This window comes from Anguilla anguilla, chromosome 11 (genome assembly GCF_013347855.1).
Source record: "Anguilla anguilla isolate fAngAng1 chromosome 11, fAngAng1.pri, whole genome shotgun sequence".
In the NCBI taxonomy this organism is placed as follows: domain Eukaryota; kingdom Metazoa; phylum Chordata; class Actinopteri; order Anguilliformes; family Anguillidae; genus Anguilla; species Anguilla anguilla.
The window spans coordinates 42283033-42305185 of record NC_049211.1 but is presented as its reverse complement, the minus strand read 5'-3'; the positions used below and the strand labels follow the sequence as shown (position 1 = coordinate 42305185).

The 22153-nt window shown below is 45.3% G+C and overlaps 1 protein-coding gene across 1 annotated transcript; it reads left to right on the top strand.

The window, feature by feature from the left end:
• Positions 1–2861: 2861 nt before the first annotated feature.
• kcna2b (potassium voltage-gated channel, shaker-related subfamily, member 2b) lies at positions 2862–12557 on the top strand. The gene is made up of 3 exons (XM_035383663.1): positions 2862–3149; positions 3800–4356; positions 5613–12557. Exon 3 carries the CDS (start codon positions 5747–5749, stop codon positions 7232–7234), a length of 1488 nt encoding a protein of 495 aa, XP_035239554.1. The 5' UTR covers positions 2862–3149; positions 3800–4356; positions 5613–5746; the 3' UTR covers positions 7235–12557.
• The last annotated feature ends 9596 nt before the right edge of the window (positions 12558–22153 follow it).

Below are 22153 nucleotides of genomic sequence, written 5' to 3'. Positions count from 1 at the left end.
TTTACATATTCAAAGCAAAATTTGGAGAAAATATATGCGGTTTCACTTAGCGTCAATAATTAGCTGGTTAATTGGATAGATCTATGTCTGTTGCTTACTACCAGCCCTGCTGTTCAAGCTAACCTTTCCACTGAATTTACACTGACTCTTAGTGGACGGGCACAGTGGTCACAATGTACGATTTTTGTGGGATTTATTAAGGTGAATTACATGGAATGAACATGTGCATGGGCTACAGTGCATTGCCATATAAGTAAAAAGACAGAGTGAGGCTATCGTGACTGAACGCTTCATCAGTGAACTGCTCTGAAGGTTGACCTCAATCTCTCCACGATCTTAAGACTACAATACCCTGGTTTCACTGCCACCTTAAATCTGCATGAGAGTCCAAAGTCTTTGGCACACGGCCTTGGAAAGAGCAGACACACTCCCAGCCAAGTCAGTACCAGGGTCCCTTTTGTGACGTATTAAATATATCTCCTCTCTGTACTTTCTTTGATGGTTGTTTGCTTGGCCAAACAGACTCTCTTAGAGGAACCCAAAAATCAATACCATCTGGCTACCAGATACCCCACCCCCCGACTTCAAGATTACAGCACCAATAAAAGGGGAACAATACACTTCAGTTTTAATTAAACAGGGAATAGTAATGCCAAGTGAATTGTTTCCAACTTTCCCTGTTAATGCAGCCTTCATAATGGGACTTTTGGCTCATAAATAATGGCTGGGCCATCCTGGAACCTAGGAAGTCTATTAAAATGCAGGAGCTGAGTCTACCCAGACTGCAACCTTGACAGCGCCGAGGCAGTGCAGCAGGGAAGCCGTCCTTGAAGCACTGCACGCACATCTAGCCCTTCTGTAACTCTCCACTCCGACAGTCGGACCCAATAATTATTTAAATCTAAATCTTATGATTACTCCACCCCACCCCCCCCCCCTCCCCCAGCAGTGAGACAAGGGATTTGTTTGATTTAGCCCAAGTCTAAAGGCGTTAGTTGGTCAGCACATAAGATATAGATGTAAACCAGGGTCCCGGTGCACAAACGACTACATGAACGATTCATCGTTTTGACACGGAAAAATGAACGTTTGCACACCGCTGCTCACTGCTCATTCCGTGGCTCTCTTTCTTATCTTTCTTGTTGAATTGGGTTTATTTCTTTGCTTTAATTATGACCAGGAGCCAGAAGCATTCACCAAAAAAAAGCTTGTGTCAATGTCTATAATTGCCAGGAGGACTGCTTTACTGAACAATTTTTTTGCTAGATGCTCATTGTGTTTCATACTACTGCTACTACTGTTGCTGCTACTGCTATTATTATTATTATTATTATTATTATTATTATTATTATTAATAATAATAATAATAATAATAATAATAACAACATAGATATCCTAAAGCTAAAAGCCTTATGTGTCTAATAATGAATCGCATTGCTAACATTCCTGACTCCAGTAACAGAAGACAAAAAAATGGAAATGTTTCTGACATTCAAATGATGTGAATTGAATTCAAATGCATTCATCCAGTTATCTCCTTGCCCTATTACTAGATTGAACAACTGAGTTTCCCATCATGCAACAAGGCCACACTGCTTGCAGCATTTTGCAGTTCTGTGTTGTTATTCCCCTCAGGGTTAAAAAGGCCGTGCTGATTATCAAAGTACTGCAGGCTTTCTCAAGGAAAGCTGAGCGTTAGATAAAATTTGACATCCCGACATTTAGTCCAGAAATGATAGTGTTCAATAATGTGTTTTTCAAAAACCTTTGTGTCTGTAATGAGTCCTGCAACTTAAGTTTCCGGGGCTTCTTAGGCCAGGTTTGAAACAGAAGTTGGGCTTGTGAAATGCGATGGAAGGAAATGGATGCAGGATATTTCGCTCTTCTGCTTGATTTAACGGGTTTGTTTTGCGCCCGTGGTGCTAGGCGGAGAGTGAGGCATTAGCGGACTCGCCTCCTTTTCCGCCTGTGACAGCCTCGATCACCGTCCGACCATAAAATCTGCCGGGGAAGGACTAGCTCCCAGAGCCCCCTCCTTTCAAAGCCTTTGTTCTGCTGGCGATGAGACGCTTTTTAGGTGAATGTTTCAGTGGCTCCAGAGAAGAAGTGGTCCTCCAACCGTACGCGAGTGTAATATATTGCATATCAAAATAGAATATGTGGCCAAGATCACTGAAACACCTAAACTTCTACTTCAATGTGTTACACCTACATTTCTGGATTTTCTCAATTAAAATGTTTGAGATCAATTTGAATGAAAATTTTCAATTAAGAAAACCTGAAAACAGATGTGTAACAAACTGAAGTAAAATTAAGTTTATCCAGTGAAGCACTTTTTTCAGTGTAGGGTAGAAGCATCATATCGCTGTTCTGTTGCAGTTGTTTCTTTGCATCAGTTGACACTGGTCTGGACGTTTCAGAGGTATTACCTAGGCATACGGGGGATTGCATTCTGTTGATATTTAGTCTAGTCAATGGCACATTGCTTTTTTATGAGGCATTTTACAGGACTCCGAGTTCGATAAGACAACATTTAGAACGCCTAGTAAAACTCAAGAGACCAGATGACTCCGAGGCATATCAGTAAAATTGGATAAACTGAAAACCGTAACCGTAAAACACATTTAGGAAACAAAACAGAGAGTGATTATAACCGTTTAAACATTAGCTCAACTTGTGCATATTTGTTCTAATGTTATGGGCTTCTTCCAAAGTTTTTTCTCTCTCTATCTCACTCTCTCTCTAAAAGAGAGAAGGTGCGCTTCCTGTTTCAGTGACAGTTTGCTCCGGTTAAGTTACTTAAACGAGTCGAACCTTAGGTTTTACTTTTTACATCCCCAATTAAACACAATCCCACAACTGACTACGAGTTAGTTGAAATACTGGCCCCCCACGTCTCGACGCGTCCCCTTTAAATTGCCCACGCTGTGGAAAGGTAAGGAGTGGTACAGTGCGGAGGGAACCATGCTCGACAGCTCCGTATAGTCTCTTTGTATGCAGAGCAATGCCCGACTGCAGACTTGACTGTATGCTTTAACAACTTGTCTTACGGCAAATTACGGGAAAATACAGCAAGGAGAAAGATACAGTCTGAAATCAAAGTCCGAACACAAGCCACAGCGTTCCTTTAATTTACGAAGGGGAAACAAGTAAGGGCACGAAGAAGCCTGCATCCAAAATATAATTTTTTAAAAATGCGGAGACTGACACTGGATATTTTCATATTGTGTGCAGCCTTTTAAGGGTGATTTTTATGCATGTCATTCTTATCCAGTGCGTAAAGAAATAAGTACTATTCAAATGCTTTGATTGTCAATAGATACTGTATGCATGGATATTGTAGCTTGTGATCCAGCAAATACATGCAGCAAAATAGCCATGGTCTGAGCATGCCACTGTAGACGTTTTATCAAGCTTGGTTAGCTAATCGCACTTTACAACGCTTGTAATAAGAAAAATCAAATCTCTGCACGAAAATAATGAGACGTGGATTTATCTGGTGGGGTTTGCTGTGCATGAACTTGGCTGCGGAAATGGGGAATATTGTCACAAAAATAAATTGGTGGACATTGCGAATACATTAGAGGGGCACATTGGTAGGCTACCTGGAACTTGGCACTTTAAAATACGTCTACAGCGTATTGCCTTTGAGGTCCTGCAATGTATTTGTTGTGTTTCGAAGCCACCTTATTACTATCCTCAATGTTTACAGAAGTCTCAAGTTTTTTAAGTACAGCTATTGTAAATCGATACAATTAGCAACGCCTCCACGCAACATCCCTTCCTTATTTTTTTGCAGATATCAGAGTACAGTCAGGACTACCTCCGCTGCTGTTTGTTGCAGACAACGTCATATCTCATAAGGACGCTGGGCGCGTCAGATTTTGCTGATCTTAGCATCTTTGGACCATTTTCGTGGAAAGGTTTATGAAAAACATAAAGCGTCGACATAGAGCCTTGTTATTTATCCCAGTAACTTGCTCTTATTCTTCCTCTGAACGAACAACCTATTGTTGAATCAAGGAAGCGAAGGAGGGTGGAGGCGAGGAGTCACCCGCATCCCTCATAGAGTCCCCCCCCCCCCCCCCCCCCCCCCCCCCCACACCCGTCCCCCCCGTCCCCCCCGTCCCCCCAACTCGGCAGTTGCGGGGGAGCTAATGGTTGCTGCATAGCAGTACCTGCAATGAATGACTGTCGGGCGGTGGACGCTGTATGGACTGTCGGGTCTGAAAGCGATGTCCAGGACTCTGGAGTTTTAATCATCGACGCCGATGTTTTTTTGAGAACGAGCAGACACCCCCTGGGGCACTCCACCAACATCACCGGCTTTAGGTAAAGGTGGCACGTTGTTAGCAGGTACGATGTCTTTTCTTACTCACCGTTGCCTTTTAAATTTGAGAAAATAGGTTTGAAGTCAATTAAGATAGAGTTGAGTGTTTAGTAGTCTGCCAAATAATTTCATTTATCTGATATTTTTAACGCCGAAAATTGTATCGGGGGTTTTGTTGATTTGCACTGCGGAAGATACGCGGAATTAGTGTCTAATTTATTTTTGTAAGGTGTACGAAATTAGGGATTGCTAATTATGTTTGCACACACATTATAGGAAAAAAAAACTAATGCCACATGATGTATGCTGTTATTTAACGAATGCATAATTTACTGGGTAAAAGTTTGAAAGTTGAACGCATATGTATAGAGCCAGGGTCGGACATATAAATATAGTTGATGACACTGTGATATTAAAGGGGGTTAATTATGGATGGAAATAATTATTTTGACGGATATTACATATTTGTGTATCGCAATGTGATACTGTATGTGATTGGTGTATATTAAGTATATATTAGGTTTCTCTTAATGATGCTACAAAAATGTATTACACTGCAGTTTAATATTTCATATGAGGCTCCTGAATATTTTAATGGCTGTTTGACTGCAGCCATTTGAACAAGCCTTGCTATTTCAGGCAATATATTCCCAAAATGTATTTTATATAATGTATTAAGTGAATACAAATTGATGTCAGAATGAAGCAGTTCCTGTGATACAGGGGTCATGCATCATATGACACTCTAGAAAATGCAACTTTGAAACAGTCTGCAAATACATAGTGATTATGTATACTGTCACTTTGGCCTTAACATTGATGGAAGAGTATAAATTGATCAACTGATTGAAATAAAACTTGTTCTGCGTGTTTTGAACAGAATAAAGCCTAGTGTTCTTACCTGTCAATGAATGTATTTGTCATTTGTGGCTCCTCACTTTTGAATATTTCATATCATGATTGTTGACTTCTCAATATTTTCAAGAATGTAAAGAACACATATCTGGTAGCATTAATTTGAGGATCTAGTTATGGTGATACTATTTTATGGATCCGGACAGAATAACACTATTCATGGCACATGAAAGCATGCATTCATTTGACTCTGGCTTTCTTTAGAGATAAAACTGCATTGCAGACTGCCTGATGCTTACATGTAGGACTAACAAGGTGATCAGTCTTTTTTTGCTGTAGGGACTTGATGCAAATGTGACACGTATACAAAGGCATAAATTGTTCAGTAATCAATATTTCAGTGTGGTTTTTCTTTTCTGTCTTTCAGCTGGACCCAGGTGCGAATCCTGTGGTCTTCAGCACGGTGCTGTGTGGAGCCCCCTCCCCTCCCCTACTCCCTCCATTCTCTGAGGACGCAGCACCGGGTTTGGCTGAAAGGTGCGGGCCTCCCCCCCCTCCAGGATGACGGTGGCCACCGGGGACCCGGTGGACGAGGCGGCGGCACACCCCGGCCAGCCCCAGGACACCTACGACCCCGAGGCCGACCACGAGTGCTGCGAGAGGGTGGTCATCAACATCTCGGGCCTGCGCTTCGAGACGCAGCTCAAGACCCTGTCCCAGTTCCCCGAGACCCTGCTGGGGGACCCCAAAAAGCGGATGCGCTACTTCGACCCGCTGAGGAACGAGTACTTCTTCGACAGGAACCGCCCCAGCTTTGACGCCATCCTCTACTACTACCAGTCAGGCGGGAGGCTGCGGCGGCCGGTCAACGTGACCTTGGACATTTTCTCGGAGGAGATACGGTTCTACGAGCTGGGCGAAGAGGCTATCGAGATCTTTCGGGAGGACGAGGGCTTCATCAAGGAGGAGGAGAGGCCGCTGCCCGAGAACGAGTTTCAGAGGCAGGTGTGGCTGCTCTTTGAGTACCCCGAGAGCTCAGGACCCGCCAGGATTATCGCCATCATATCTGTGATGGTCATCCTCATCTCCATCGTCAGCTTCTGCCTGGAGACCCTGCCCGTCTTCCGCAACGACGAGGAAGAGATGCACAAAGCCTACCAGACCTCCTCCAACAGCACCTCCACCTACCAGTCCACCTACTTCACCGACCCCTTCTTCATCCTGGAGACCCTCTGCATCATCTGGTTCTCCTTTGAGTTCCTGGTGCGCTTTTTTGCCTGCCCCAGCAAGGCGGGTTTCTTCGTCAACATCATGAACATCATTGACATTGTGGCCATCATCCCGTACTTCATCACCCTGGGCACCGAGCTGGCGGAGAAGGCGGAGGACGGCCAGCAAGGGCAGCAGGCCATGTCCCTGGCCATTCTCAGAGTCATCCGGCTGGTGCGCGTATTCCGGATCTTCAAGCTCTCACGGCACTCCAAAGGGCTTCAGATCCTGGGCCAGACCTTGAAGGCCAGCATGCGCGAGCTGGGGCTGCTCATCTTCTTCCTCTTCATCGGAGTCATCCTCTTCTCCAGCGCCGTGTACTTCGCCGAAGCAGATGAGCCGGAGTCCCAGTTCTTCAGCATCCCCGACGCCTTCTGGTGGGCGGTGGTCTCCATGACGACAGTCGGTTATGGGGACATGGTACCCACCACCATCGGCGGCAAGATTGTGGGGTCCCTCTGCGCCATTGCCGGAGTGCTGACCATCGCCCTTCCCGTGCCCGTCATAGTGTCCAACTTCAACTACTTCTACCACCGCGAGACGGAGGGCGAGGAGCAGGCCCAGTACCTCCAGGTCACCAGCGTCCCCAAGATCGACTCCACCGAGGACCTGAAGAAGAGCCGCAGCGGCTCCACCATGAGCAAGTCCGATTACATGGAGATCCAGGAGGCGGTGAACAACAGCAACGAGGACTTCCGGGAGGAGAACCTCAAGACGGCCAACTGCACACTGGCTAACACCAACTATGTCAACATCACCAAGATGCTCACGGATGTATAACCATTTTTGGATGATGACCTGCATCGGGGGTGGGGAACTGGGAAGGGGGAGGAAAAAAAGGGATTAGCCTCCCCCTATTTTAGGATGGTTTGCAGAACCTCCCCGCCCCCCTCTCCAAGGCAACGGATACATGAGGAGGAGATCCGTAAAAGGTCCAATGGGAGAGGAAGATTAGCAGAGAGGGACCATGCGCGCCTGATCTGGACCCTCCCCACCCACTTTCCCCATCCCCATCCTGTCCTGTCCCACTTGCAGGGAAATTCCACATCCTCCTTTCGGTGTCTGCATGGAGTTAGTCTTATCTGTGTGACTGTGTAATAGTTGATGTCCTGCTTGCGACAGTAGCCAAACCGTAGCCAATAGAAAAATTAACAAATAATAAAAATAAAAAAAACGTAGCATCGAGGGATTTCTGACTCCTGCTCCCTCCCCCCCCCCCCCCCTATTTCTACTACCCTACTACCCTCATTCCCCCAGCCCAACAACCCCCATGGCCCCCACCACCTTAGCTGCCCTCTTCAGCACCCCATGCTCATCCTCCCATTGCCATCGCCAGAGGAACGGCAACGTTTCTGTTCCCCCCACAAAGAATACCACCGTCAGGCTGCTTTGGCATTTACCCGTGCATTGCCATGCACGCAAAAGTCGACAGCCAACAAGATGGGAAATAACACAAAGATGCATTTGAGGAGCACAACAGGGAGGAGAGGTATCCTCACCTGGCCCGATTTTTTTATGAGCAGGTTCCCCCCTTACCCCCATAGCGCTGAAGTTTGGGGCCTCGTCAGACACTGTCGACTGTTACGCGTCCCATTTAACATGAGGGGGCAGAGGGGGATGGGTGGGGAGAGGGGAGTGACACACGGCCGCTCTCAACGGACTGGAAAAAAACAACAAAACAAAAAACAAAACAAAAAGAACTGGTCCTGTGGTTCTGCAGTGTTTTTTCTTCTGATTTTCCGCCATGTGTCTTTAAGAATTTGTGTCTGAGGAGCAAACGGATGCAAGCGATACAAGCCTCTCCCTCTCTTCCTCCCTCTCTCCCCACACTGCGCCAGACTAGCCACAGAGCAGCAGCTTCAGAAAGGCAGGGTGGATCTCTCTTAGCGCTTTATTTATTTATTGTGTGTGTGTGTGCGTGTGTGTGTGTGTGGGTGGGTGTGTGTGTGGTCGGTCTCCATCTGAATGTGCAGTCTAGGCTTGCGTCGTACTCCCCTTGTTTATGCTACCAAGGCTACCTTGAGTGCTCTCACCTCCCTGTCTTTCTCTGCATTGTGTCAAAACACAGATCCAGTGGAGTGGGTGGGTGGGTGTAGGGGGAGAATTGTAGAAATGAAAAGAAAAAGATCCCAAGCTTGCTGTCGCTTGTTCCCCCCCCCCTCCATCATTTCTTCCCACTCTGCTCATCACCGACCCCGCCGCCGCCGCCCCCACCCACACGCCCACCCAGTTTTTCTACAACTCGTCCAATCAGCACTGTCTTCCTGTCGTCCACACTGCATTTCATATTTATAGGTACTATAGTGCCGGAGTCGGTTGCCGTAGTGATGCAGCAGTCGCACAGCCACGGTTGGTGGAGGGAGGGACTCGCTGCCGTTTTACTGTGACAGTGCGGCTTAATGAAGCAGACGGCTAGCTCACTTTTTTCAGGTCACCAAAGATTAATCCACTGCCACCCGATGTACATTTCCAGCATTCGGTCTAGGTTCCTCTATTAATCCATTTTGGTCCATTTTTTGTACCCATTGAACAGTTTTTGGTTCCTTCTGTTCGTACTCAGACACAGAAGGTACCTTGGTAGAACCTGTATAAAATGATGCTTCCTCTAAAACAGCTATTCAAACAGATAGGAGCTATTCTACTATTGTAGTGTTGCATGTCCTATAAACATTCTTTGTAGCATGCATTTCAATGTGGATAATACTTAAGAGAAAAACTATTAATAATTATTCATATCTACCAATATTGATATATATATTTTTTATTTATTTATGAGATATTAATGCTATGTGCAATATATAAAAGTTATTAGTGTCTTTTTTCAAAGTTGTGTGAGATTTTTTTTGTTTTTGTGAGATGTTTTTCTTTTGTATTTTGAGTACTCATGCTAGCAGGCCGGTTTCAGGGTTTGTCCAGAGGAAGGTTGTTCATTTTCCCCGTAAGATGGCGGGAGGTTGAGGTTGAAGTGCTGGAGAGTGGGCTAGGAGTGCGTGGAACTCGCGCCCGACTCATCCAGAATGAAAAGCACTACCAGCTGTTCCAAACGGCACCGTGATGCAGAGGAGCCACACAGCTGTCTGCGATCTCCACTTTCTCTGATAATTATAGACGGGGTCACCTGACCCCTTAGAGTGCTGGGTGTTAAATGGCCATCGCTCTTGTCTTTTCTTTTCCTTCTTAGAGAACAACGGGGGAAGAAATCCAAGCGATGGTTCCCTATGGCCGAGTCCCTCGAGGATAAGAGGCCCAGTTATGTTGAGTCGTGGTGTTATTTAAGGAGCTGCAGAATATTTAAAAATGAGCAGTGTTGTACGAGAGAGTACGTATGGTCGCTGCACAAGGAAAGGAAAAATGGCCATGACCTAAATGCTTCTGCGCCGGGCCGGTGAGCATTATGCAAGAGCAGAACGGGGGTGAAAGTTGTGCTGTAGAGCATGTTTATTTTTGTATTTGCACCGCAGAGTTGTTGTTTGATATTCTATCCATCTGTAACGTAGTTACACCTTGCAATACCTTGACCTATGCAACACCCCCTCAACCCTGCTAAATCAGTGTGGCACTGACTGAACAGAGCCTTCTGTAGCATTAGAAAAAAACAGCCTTTTCCTGTTGAGTTCTGACCTAATAGGACAGATTCTGTCAATTGGTTGTTCCTCTGGCCTCCATTCATGAATTTCCTTGTTTTGCTGCTATTGAAAACCTCCAATCGCACTTTGCACAAACGATACCTCCACTGTAGAACAATTGTGTATACATCCCAAAGCCTCCCCTTCTCCAAACTCACTTGAAATGAACCATCATGGAGGCCTCTGTCTTAATGTGACTTCCATTTATGCCCCTGGTTCCTGAGGCAATTGTGGCGTACGCACACGGTGTTTGGCAGTTGCTCTAATGTGGCCTCTTGGCTGTGAGAAAGGCAATGCTCTGGAACCTTTCCTGTTCTCCTGCCTGCCAAAACGCACTTACGCACTGTGCAAGCGCGTCTGTCCAATCTGGCTCAAGGTGGATGGATGGGTGCTAGGCTAATGGAGCCAGAGCAGGCGCAGGGCCGATCAGAGTGAAAACCCGCCCAGGAAACCGCGCCGTTAAACGAGAGCGGCGGGAGAGTGCTGGGGCGGTGTAGCGGTGCGGGGCACTTGAAAAATGGCAACCTTCTTGTGCGACTTGAGTTCATTCCAAACAGCGTTACGATTAGCTGACACTGCTTCTAGACGTATCGATGGGAGGGTTTAAGTACTTTTATAGTGGGGGAAGCTGTCTGTCTGACCGAGGGGGGGGTGGGGGGTGGGGTGGGGCGGGGCGGAGCCTGCCACAGTCTAGTGTCTGAGAGGCTGCTGAGAGGGAGCCAGTAAGGTGGCCAGTTGTTTTTCCTGTGAATTTGATAAGCTGAGAATACACACAGCAGCTATTCCATGCACCCCTCCCACCCTTAACGCCCAAACTAACACCCCATCCCCCATCCCCCATGCCCCTCCCACCCTTAACGCCCAAACTAACACCCCATCCCCCATGCCCCCCCCCCCACCCCTTGCCAGCAACATCGTGTCCAGCCTACCCATTTCTGGAGGCCATAGCTGGGTCTACAGCCTGTAGCCGTTAGGAGTGTGAGTGTGAGGGTTTCCATGCGTGTGTGTGTGTGCGCCTGTGTGTGTGTGTGTGTGTGTTTGAGATGTGTGTGTCATGAGTGTGCCTGGGCAGCAGCTGGCTTCACCTCGACCCCCGATGGAGCCCCAAGGACCAGCTCGATCGGGGCTCTGACATTGGAACGATCAAAGAAAATTACCCCCCCCACCCCAACGCCAATGGACAATTCTTTGGGAGCTTCAGTGACTGAACCTGTACCTACAGTACTGCTCATTGGATTTCTATACACCCTTTTTTTTTGAGGACTGAAGGGCTCTCCTGGATTTATGTTGAGTCACAGCTACCGAACTGTACAGCCTGTGTGCATATTTACATAACATTCACACACACACACACACACACACACGTGATGGACTGAAAATGCAGAAATAAACATGCCAGTGTGTGTGTGCCCATGTGCAGACAGACACGAGGCCACACCAAGCTATGATTATTACATTTCAGAGAATACAGCTACTTTCATCAGCGTCTTTAATGCAAGGTTTAGCTCTAAAGTACCTTCAGCCATGTACAGTGACTTCAGGGTAGCGGGAAGCAGTAATTATATCTGAATAACCCAAAACTAGCAAGAAGTATCATAGCAGTACTATTAGGTTTTGCATAATTCAAGCACAAAAAAGATTAAGAAAGCCCTTGTAGTCAAGATTGTGGTGGACGCTTTTGCCTGCTAGTTTTCTTAAAAAAAAAAAAAAAAAAAGCAACAAACTTTGCCTATATGGTTATTTAATAGTTTCTTCTTTAACCAGAAGTGGGGCACAAACATTCCAGTGAGTAAGACAGTGAGAGACTTTTACATGTGAAACAACATGTGTGTGGGGGGGGGGGGGGGCCTTTTACCATGTCCCTCTCAATCACTTTTGTCCTTGGCTCCCCTCCCCCAGCTGCAGAGGCGCTTCCAGATTCGACAGCCGCCCCCTCCCTTCCCCCTGGGGGTGAGCCCGTCAGATGCCAGCAAGGGGTAAAAGCCAAACTTTCGCTGATCCGGATGAAGCCTTGTCCGTGTGTGTGTGTGTGTGTGTGTGTGTGTGTGCGTGTGTGTGTGTGGCATGGTCCAACATTACAGCGCATCCCAATGAAATGGAGTTTCAATGCCAAACCCGTCTCTTTCATCAAAGGTGGCCTGACTTCTAACTTGTGTAAAAAGCTATTTTTTTCTAGAATAAATAAATAAATAAAAAACAAGGAAAAAAAATCCTGGAAAACAAACAAATAAAAACAAGGAGGAAAAAATGAAAGACTATATGCTGTACGTATGTATGAACTTGGGATGTAAACGTCTGTGATGCACTTTATATGGCCTACAAGAGAATCCACTGAAAGACAATCTACAGAGAACACAAATGGACTGAGATTCTGATGCATATAATCCTTACAAATTATTATAGCCGTCATAAAAGTCATATCTATAATGATGATGATGATGATGAAGATGATAATAAGAACAATGATGATAACCTAACCAACTGTGTGGTGTTCTTTCTGAGTTATGGAACCTGCCTGTCGTTGGGATTGGTGGGCACTGTAAATGGGGCTGGTGGGTACTGCAATTGGGGCTTGTGGGTACTGTAAGTGGGGCTGTACTGGAAATGGGACTGTACTGTAAGTTGGTTTGTACTGTAAATGGGGCTGTAGTGTAAATGGGGCTGGTGGGTACTGTAAGTGGGGCTGTAGTGTAAATGGGGTTAGTGGGTACTGTAAGTGGGGCTGTACTGTAAATGGGGTTAGTGGGTACTGTAAGTGGGGCTGTACTGTAAATGGGGCTGGTGGGTACTGTAAGTGGGGCTGTAGTGTAAATGGGGCTGGTGGGTACTGTAAGTGGGGCTGTACTGTAAATGGGGCTGGTGGGTACTGTAAGTGAGGCTGTACTGTAAATGGGGCTGTACTGTAAGTTGGTTTGTACTGTAAATGGGGCTGTAGTGTAAGTGGGGCTGTACTGTAAATGGGGCTGGTGGGTACTGTAAGTGGGGCTGTACTGTAAATGGGGCTGGTGGGTACTGTAAGTTGGGCTGTACTGTAAATGGGGCTGGTGGGTACTGTAAGTGGGGCTGTACTGTAAATGGGGTTAGTGGGTACTGTAAGTGGGGCTGTACTGTAAATGGGGTTAGTGGGTACTGTAAGTGGGGCTGTACTGTAAATGGGGCTGGTGGGTACTGTAAGTGGGGCTGTACTGTAAATGGGGCTGGTGGGTACTGTAAGTGGGGCTGTACTGTAAATGGGGCTGGTGGGTACTGTAAGTGGGGCTGTACTGTAAATGGGGTTAGTGGGTACTGTAAGTTGGGCTGTACTGTAAATGGGGCTGGTGGGTACTGTAAATGGGGCTGGTGGGTACTGTAAGTGGGGCTGTACTGTAAATGGGGCTGGTGGGTACTGTAAGTGGGGCTGTACTGTAAATGGGGTTAGTGGGTACTGTAAGTGGGGCTGTACTGTAAATGGGGCTGGTGGGGACTGTAAATGGAAGAAGCTTTCAGGCTTGTGCCCGGGCAGTGTGTACTCTCAACATTTCTATCACAGCTGTCAGGGGTAATTCTGAAAATGCATGATGTCATCAGGACAAAAAGACACCAAGTTTTTGTTGTTGTCAGCCAAGCTTAAAGCTGTTCCAAATGGGATGGGGCGAAGGGGGGAGGGGTGTGGATTTTGGCTGTACTGTCTTGGGCTGGGGGGGAGGGGGGGAGGGGGGGTGGTTGAGGAGAAGAGCCGAATGCCTTTCAGTGTATTGTGTTCCATTATTATTCCTAAGTGAATAAAGTGTACTCTGCTAGTCTGTGGCTCAGCGAGAAAGCAGAGGTAGGCTATTTATAGCTGGTACATTACAGTGCTGCCGATTCCCATGGGAAAACCGTGCACATCCTGTCAGTGCCAGGGACGGTGGAGGATCACAGTGGTTTCTTATTCACGGGGGTGGGGTGGGGGGGGGTAGTGTTATAAAAAGCTTTGTTGAAAGGGTCATTTCATGTCATCTGAGCGTAGAAGGGAGAGGACATGCATGGTGGCTCAGGTGTGATGTGAGTCACTGCTATGTTGTTGTGCATTAGGCCTTTAGTGTGGCATCAAGTAGTTGTGATGTCACCATCTCATTGTGATGTCACCAGCTTTACTGCTTTCACCGCCGGTCAAGCTGCCTGCAGCCAGGCTACCCCAGACAGAGTTTCCAAGCAAACGGTGGATGCACATCGATCCAGAGGTTCCTATTTCACTAAGCTGGTGTAAAGTGGGGCTGGTAGTGCACTTTGGCCGATGTTTTAAACGTCTGGGAGACCGACAGGGAATTGTATCTTGGCCTGTGTGTGAAATGACTCAGTGCAGTTAGGACGTGGGCACATTCTTTCAGCTGCAATGCTGCATTCCAGACAGCTTGTCTCATTTTTAAAAAATGTCTTTTTTCCTTTAGACCGTTTGCTTTCTGATTCAACAAGCTGTGGTGAAACCCTGCTTAGGGATTTTGGTTCGTGCTGAGTGGCACTGTGATGTTCCTGCACATTTTCTGGCTACAAACTCAGGCTGCACGCCTCTTGTTCCACCTCATCCCACAGGTGGCCCTACTGGATTGAGGTCTGGGGACTGTTAAGGCCACTGGAGAAAACTGATAGTAGTTAGCTCTGCCCATTTTCCTCTGACCTCTCATTAAGGTGTTTCTGCCCGCAGAACTACAGCTCACTGGATGTTTTTTTTTTTTTGCACGGTTCTCAATGGTCAAATTTGCTTCGATCAAGCTTAGATCTCATATTTTAATGTCTACTCAAACAGCAACTAAACCTCCTCTCCACGTTTGCATGCTTTATATACTGAGTTACAGCCACATGATTCGCTGTTTGGAGGGCAGGTATACCTGTATAGATAGCCCAGTGGCCAGTTTATTAGGTACACCTGTTTCATACCGTAGGTAGGACCGTTCCGCACAGGCCCTGTTGTGAATCGTATTCTTACTCGGTGAAAGTTACTAATATCAGGTTTAAAATGGCAGATCCTAAGACAATTACGTTGGCACTTGACAAAAAACTCGAAGAGACTAGGAAAGTTGATGGAGGTAAAAGTGCTTAGAAAACTGTAGAGGAAATGAGTGTCGGGTGAACACGAATTCAAACTGTCTCTGTGGCCATGTTTGGAGAGCGGTCACCTGCACCTGACGGCCATTCGTCATCTCTCCCCTGGTGGTGTTTATTCTGCATACACATGCCTTATTTCCTGAATGACACCAGTTTTAATTCCAAAGATCATTCTCCAATTGAAAATGATCTCATAAGCCTCCCTTCTCCATTTCAGACAGATATAAATAAATAGATAGAGATCATTTTAAAATTACAGAGAATTTTATTGATATAAAACTGGAAATGATAGCAGACAAATATTTAGCACCATAATGGACCCCGAATCGGACAGGGTATAGCAGTGAATAAGTAGCAACACCTAGTGTTATTATTTTTCATTATTTTATGGGTAAATATAATAATTTCATATACAGAATACTAAATACATTATTATTTACTAGGTTATCAACAAGTGGTCAGTTGAAATCATACTTCATTTTGATGACACAGGTCGGGGGGGTGGGGGTGGGGGTGGGTGGGTTTGTGGGTACTGAAGTACTTTAAGAAATACCACCCCCACACCCCCTCCTCCCCCCACTAGGTTTCTATAGTGGAGTTTTCATGGTGATTCTTCAGCTGCAGTAATCTCATATACAGGAGGGATAATAATAATGCTGTCAATGTGTTTATCCTGAATGTAAATGCACTGTGAAACCCTCACTTTGGCAGTGAACGGTTTCTCCTTGAAAGGCTTGAAAGGTCAGATTGCTGTGGTATTGCCAGCAGTGTGAGGTAATGGCTACCTCGTTGATACGCGGCGTGATAAAAAGGTTAGGGTCCCAGAAATGAGCTTCCAGGAGAGTCCGTTAGCCTCTCAGGGAGACCTCCAAAACAAAATGTGTTTTTGCAGGGCTGAGGGGTCCATGATGGAAGTCTGGAACCTTGCCTGGAATTAATATAACCAGACCGTTGAACACGCAGGTCAGAGGCCTGGGCGTGGATAAAGAATAGTGCAGTGGAATTATGGGAAATTTCAGTGGACACATTTCCACAGCCACGCTAATCTCAGGTGAGTCAGGGAGTGCCTAGGCTTCCTGCTCGCCAACGGCTGTTTTAGGGCTTCAGCGACACTTCAGCCGCGTCTTCTTGGCGCCTCAATCCAGTGCTTTTTGGCCCTTGTAATCCCTTATGAGTGCTTCATCCGCAGCAGACCAGTCAGGGAAAAGGGGTGCAGACAGGGTGAAGGGTGGCGTTAGCACAGCTAGCTCGGTGGAAGGCATTGTATGGGAGGGATTTCCAGTGCCGCTGGGACCTCCCAGGTCTGACAGCGGACAAGCAGACAGGCCAGTCTTAGCCTGTACGCCATGAGGCATTTGACAGACTGGTTCAAGCTTTTGACTGGGCCGGGCTGACTGTGGAAATGCAACTAGCAACTAAGCAGAAGAAATGGCTGCCCTCCTCCCTGGACTGTGCCATTTTAGCAGCATATCTCCTCTGTCTGCCACATTCACGTTTCACAGGTGTCACCTGCAGTGAAGGGATCGGGGCTGCCAAAAACACTTTCCGTAGAAAGTGGAGTCTTCAGTGACAAAAATAAATTATGTAGTTGACTGTTGTAGAGACCTCAGTGCTCATAAATTCACAGTTCAGTATTTTGGTTGAGGTCTCAATGTTCACATTGTTGGCATATATAGATGTTTGTTTAAAACCACAGCATTGAGGAATCACAGTGTGTTGGAGCAATCAATGTGGTCAATATTTTTGAGATTCACAGAGCAGGGGAATGTGAGTAATATTCCTGAGTTTCACAGAGCAGGGGAATGTGAGTAATATTCCTGAGATTCACAGAGCAGGGGAATGTGAGTAATATTCCTGAGATTCACAGAGCAGGGGAATGTGAGTAATATTCCTGAGCTTCACAGAGCAGGGAATGTGGGTAATATTCCTGAGCTTCACAGAGCAGGGAATGTAGTTAATATTCCTGAGATTCACAGAGCAGGGAATGTGGTTAATATCCTCGAGCTTCACAGAGCAGGGAATGTAGTTAATATTCCTGAGATTCACAGAGCAGGGAATGTAGTTAATATTCCTGAGCTTCACAGAGCAGGGAATGTAGTTAATATTCCTGAGATTCACAGAGCAGGGGAATGTGGGTAATATTCCTGAGCTTCACAGAGCAGGGAATGTAGTTAATATTCCTGAGATTCACAGAGCAGGGGAATGTGGGTAATATTCCTGAGCTTCACAGAGCAGGGGAATGTGGGTAATATTCCTGAGCTTCACAGAGCAGGGGAATGTGGGTAATATTCCTGAGCTTCACAGAGCAGGGAATGTAGTTAATATTCCTGAGATTCACAGAGCAGGGAATGTGGTTAATATTCCTGAGATTCACAGAGCAGGGAATGTAGTTAATATTCCTGAGATTCACAGAGCAGGGAATGTAGTTAATATTCCTGAGCTTCACAGAGCAGGGAATGTAGTTAATATTCCTGAGATTCACAGAGCAGGGGAATGTGGGTAATATTCCTGAGCTTCACAGAGCAGGGGAATGTGGGTAATATTCCTGAGCTTCACAGAGCAGGGGAATGTGGGTAATATTCCTGAGCTTCACAGAGCAGGGAATGTAGTTAATATTCCTGAGATTCACAGAGCAGGGGAATGTGGGTAATATTCCTGAGCTTCACAGAGCAGGGGAATGTGGGTAATATTCCTGAGCTTCACAGAGCAGGGGAATGTGGGTAATATTCCTGAGCTTCACAGAGCAGGGAATGTAGTTAATATTCCTGAGATTCACAGAGCAGGGAATGTGGTTAATATTCCTGAGATTCACAGAGCAGGGAATGTAGTTAATATTCCTGAGATTCACAGAGCAGGGAATGTAGTTAATATTCCTGAGCTTCACAGAGCAGGGAATGTAGTTAATATTCCTGAGATTCACAGAGCAGGGGAATGTGGGTAATATTCCTGAGCTTCACAGAGCAGGGGAATGTGGGTAATATTCCTGAGCTTCACAGAGCAGGGAATGTAGTTAATATTCCTGAGATTCACAGAGCAGGGGAATGTGGGTAATATTCCTGAGCTTCACAGAGCAGGGGAATGTGGTTAATATTTTTGAGCTTCACAGGAACTGTGAATCTCAGTGACACCTGCATTTAGATTTATGGGAAAGAAATAGGTCGCTCTCCAACACCACCAACATCAAAATAACAAATGAGGGAATATCTTTTGGAAGAATGGTGTTACATTCCAGAGTTCCAGAGAATTATAGAATCTATGCGAAGGTGCACTGCACCTGTTCTGGCAGCTTGTAGTGGCCCAAATTTATGTTGGTTTTTCCTTTAATTTGTCACCCGTATATATATATATATATATATATATATATATATATACACTGTATATATGTGTGTCAGTTATTTGTCAGAAAATATTATCAGTTATTATTATTATTTATTGTATGCATTTTTCTGTACAAGATTTTCTCCTTCCATCACATTTCACCCACTCTTCCATTTTTTTCATTTTCATTGCCAGGGCAGTTTTCCATCTCTGAGCAGCTCTTGGCATTTCACTCACTGAGACCTGACATTCTGAGATGCTTTTCCACTGCACTGTTCTAGGGAAGGAATTTTCCCTGGTTCACTGCATTATTCTCAGCCAAGAATTTAACCACTAGTGGTACCACTTATTACACACACAACCCAGTGGCATTATCCCAAAATAATTTAGGATGTGACGGTATCCCATTAGGATACCATCACAAATAATGGTATCCTAATGGCACACACACACACACATTGGGAAATGCAGGGCAGCCACTGATGCAATGTGGAAGGGTTGCTGGACGCTTGACCCCCATCCGCTTGGGCAACCGCTTGGATTAGGGTCAGGCCCGGGATGCAGGCTGTCTGCAGCGAGGCCTGCGTTGGGATTAGATTGTGAAGCAGCTCTGGCTGTGAAACTCCTGCGTACTGTCACCCCTCCTCCACCCCTGGGTCCTCCCTCTCATTTAACAACATACAGAACTAACACCGCCTCAAAAAGGTCGACTCTGGGAGAATGTGCCCTAACGAGCTATAGGCTGGAAGGAGCTGTGGTCATGGTGATTGGGTTGTTTTGAGTCAGGCTGGGAGGCTGGGAGCTGATTGGATAATCAGCTGCTGTTGAGCTCAAGCTATAGGCTGAGCAGCATTCTCTTTGCTGATGCTATATCACCTGTGTACCAGGCATAATGAAAAGTCAAAGTGACAGAAGGAATTGGCTAGATTAGATAGATAGATAGATAGATAGATAGATAGATATACTTTATTGAACCCCGTGGGGTAATTTGTCCTCTGCATTTGACCCATCCTAGTTACTTAGGAGCAGTGGGCAGTTGCCTCTCTTGTGCTGCTCCCGGGAACCAACTCCAGTTCTGAGGCAAGTGCCGTGGTCAAGGGCACCCGCAGGAGCGCACCTAACATGCAGGCTTATCCTAATTATACTCACTTTTTAACTGACAATAGTGGAACTTCTCAATTATTAATTAAAACAGTCAATTGACTGATAAACAGTTGATCAACCAGTACATTATACATGGGCAATCAATGTCACTACAATAGCCAGATAATGATTTATTGCATTTCAGTGGGTTTTCCAGTCTATTCTTTGAATTTGGTTGTTAAAGGGTGCTTACATTATTGTCATTTACATGTAGATCAGACGTGTCAAACTCCAGCCCTGCAGTGCTGCAGTGTCTGCTGGTTTTCAGTGTGTTTCAGCACAAGTGATTCATTTAAGTGATTGATTGGCTATAGAGTCCACTCACTTGTTCTCAAGGCCTTAATTGGCTGATAATCGAAAAGAAGCCACAAACACCTGCTGACACTGCGGCCCTCCAGGACTGGAGTTCGCCGCGCTTGATGTAGATCGATATACCATTTAATTGTTTAAGAACAAACAAATGAAATATACAAGCAATGCTCTGATGTTCCATAGCTCCAGGTATCCAAAAGGGTGCAGCGTTGTGCATTACTGAAACCCAGCCAAAGCGTTTAAATTTAATTTAAACCTTTAGACAGCCTAATGTAATGTAATCTCGAATCTGATGAGGTTCTTGATTGCACTGAAGTGTGTCTTAATGCAACTTGTAATCATTGCTGTGGCTTTGGAAATTGATACATTATTGATCCTTTTAACTCACAAGGACACGGAAGTGCTTGCGCACAAATTCCAGGCCCACTGATCCTTGCAGGGAACTGTTTCAAACTTTCAAACTACCACCGTCATTATATGACTCTCTGTCCCGAACACCTCAGGTCAGCCTTGAACATAACGAAACAACGTTAAAACGGGAAACAAATAAAGGAAACGGACTTCTCTGTGAGCATGTCAGCATGGATTTTTTTTCCATATATAGAAGATTTAGACCTCTGCTCAGTCCTATCAGACATGATGGAAAGCTTTCGCTGGTTTTTTGGAAAATCCCTGATGGGCTGTAGCCAAAGGTTTGGAATTCTCAACATTACACGCAAGCAGCCAATCAAATGAAGGCTGTCGTGACAACACACTGTAAGCTGGGTCTCAGATTCCATTTTGTCTGGTAAGAGAGTGGGCTGAGACATGGCACCTGACACTAATGGAAAAAAGTAACATTTAGGTTAATCTTGTCTAACAGGACCGCACAATTGTATTACTCCTTAATTTCCAACACTGCAGTTCCTTACGTTTCAAAAACCACGTTTCCAACACGTCTTGACAAGCTGGTATAAGTGTTCTTTGTGTGTAAATATTTCATTTCCTCCAGGCTTGTTGTGGTCACTGGTCACAGCTATACTTAGCTTTTATGCATTAGAGGTAAAGGTTTGGACTTAAGCCAGTGCTTTTAAAATGGATCCCTGAGGTTGTGTGGCCTGGGCAGAGCGCACTATGGCACAGTGGAAAGGCTTTAAATCTTATCCGCTGTTTACTTGAAGGCATGATTTTTGAGTACAGTGGTAACACAGCCATCATAAAAAATATTTCCATAAAAAAATATATTGTATCTTTCTAAAAGCCTTCTGGATGCATTATTTACAGAAATGACTATTTTCTTTTTGTGAAATTTCAAGCAGGTCTACACACAACCCAAAGGCTTATGTCAGAGTTTCAGCTTCAGTGAAGCAAAAGGTCAAGGCCCACCGACCATTATTGTTCAGAAAAAGTACAAATTCCTTTCCTTAATTTTGAATTACATATACATTTATAACAAGAAAGTATACACATAGTTCTGTCACACTGAAAGGCTTTTTCTTATTCATAAAGACAGGAATTGTCTTCTTTGAGCAATAATATAAAATGAAAACATTATCTGAGTTAAGTTGATAATTATCTGAAAATAAAAGTCAGAGAGCATGTTTAATTTGACACTGACATGGGTCATCACAATTGTTTTTCTATTCCAACCACAGACTTTTGCCAGATGTTCCATTCTCAGTGCAACCAAGGTAATGCAATATCCCCGCAGTCAGGTTAAAAACTGCGTGAGGAGAATGCTTGCTTTTTCTAGTTTCACTACAAATAGGTAATAGTGAGGTGTGCTTTTTTTATCCTGCATGTTAGCCAACTAATGCTAACTGTAACTTTTGAAATCTCAGCCTAGCAAATGGACTGTTTCAAAAGGGAAACTGCATATCATATTAAAAGAGAAAAAGGTCACTGATACCATAACTGTGGGTTACTCAGTTCAATAATAAGTTTCCAGTTCTTCCTTGCGATCAAATTTTCCATAATTTTCCAGTTCATGGTAGTCTACCGAACATGACCGCAGAGCTTTCGAAGGCTATCGCTCCACTGTTGAGCACAGTTGTCTGAGAGCAGCAATAACTCAGAGATGTGATCTGTTGTTGACTTGGCTACATTTTATACGTAAGTAGGCGGCAGGCCCAAACTCAGCACTTCGTTGTCAAATTTGGGGTGGGGGCGGCCTAAAGGTTGTCATAGGCCCGGGGCCTGCATGGCCTTAATCTGGCCCTGTGTGTGGCTTTGCCAGAGAAAGAGTTGCTTTTCCACT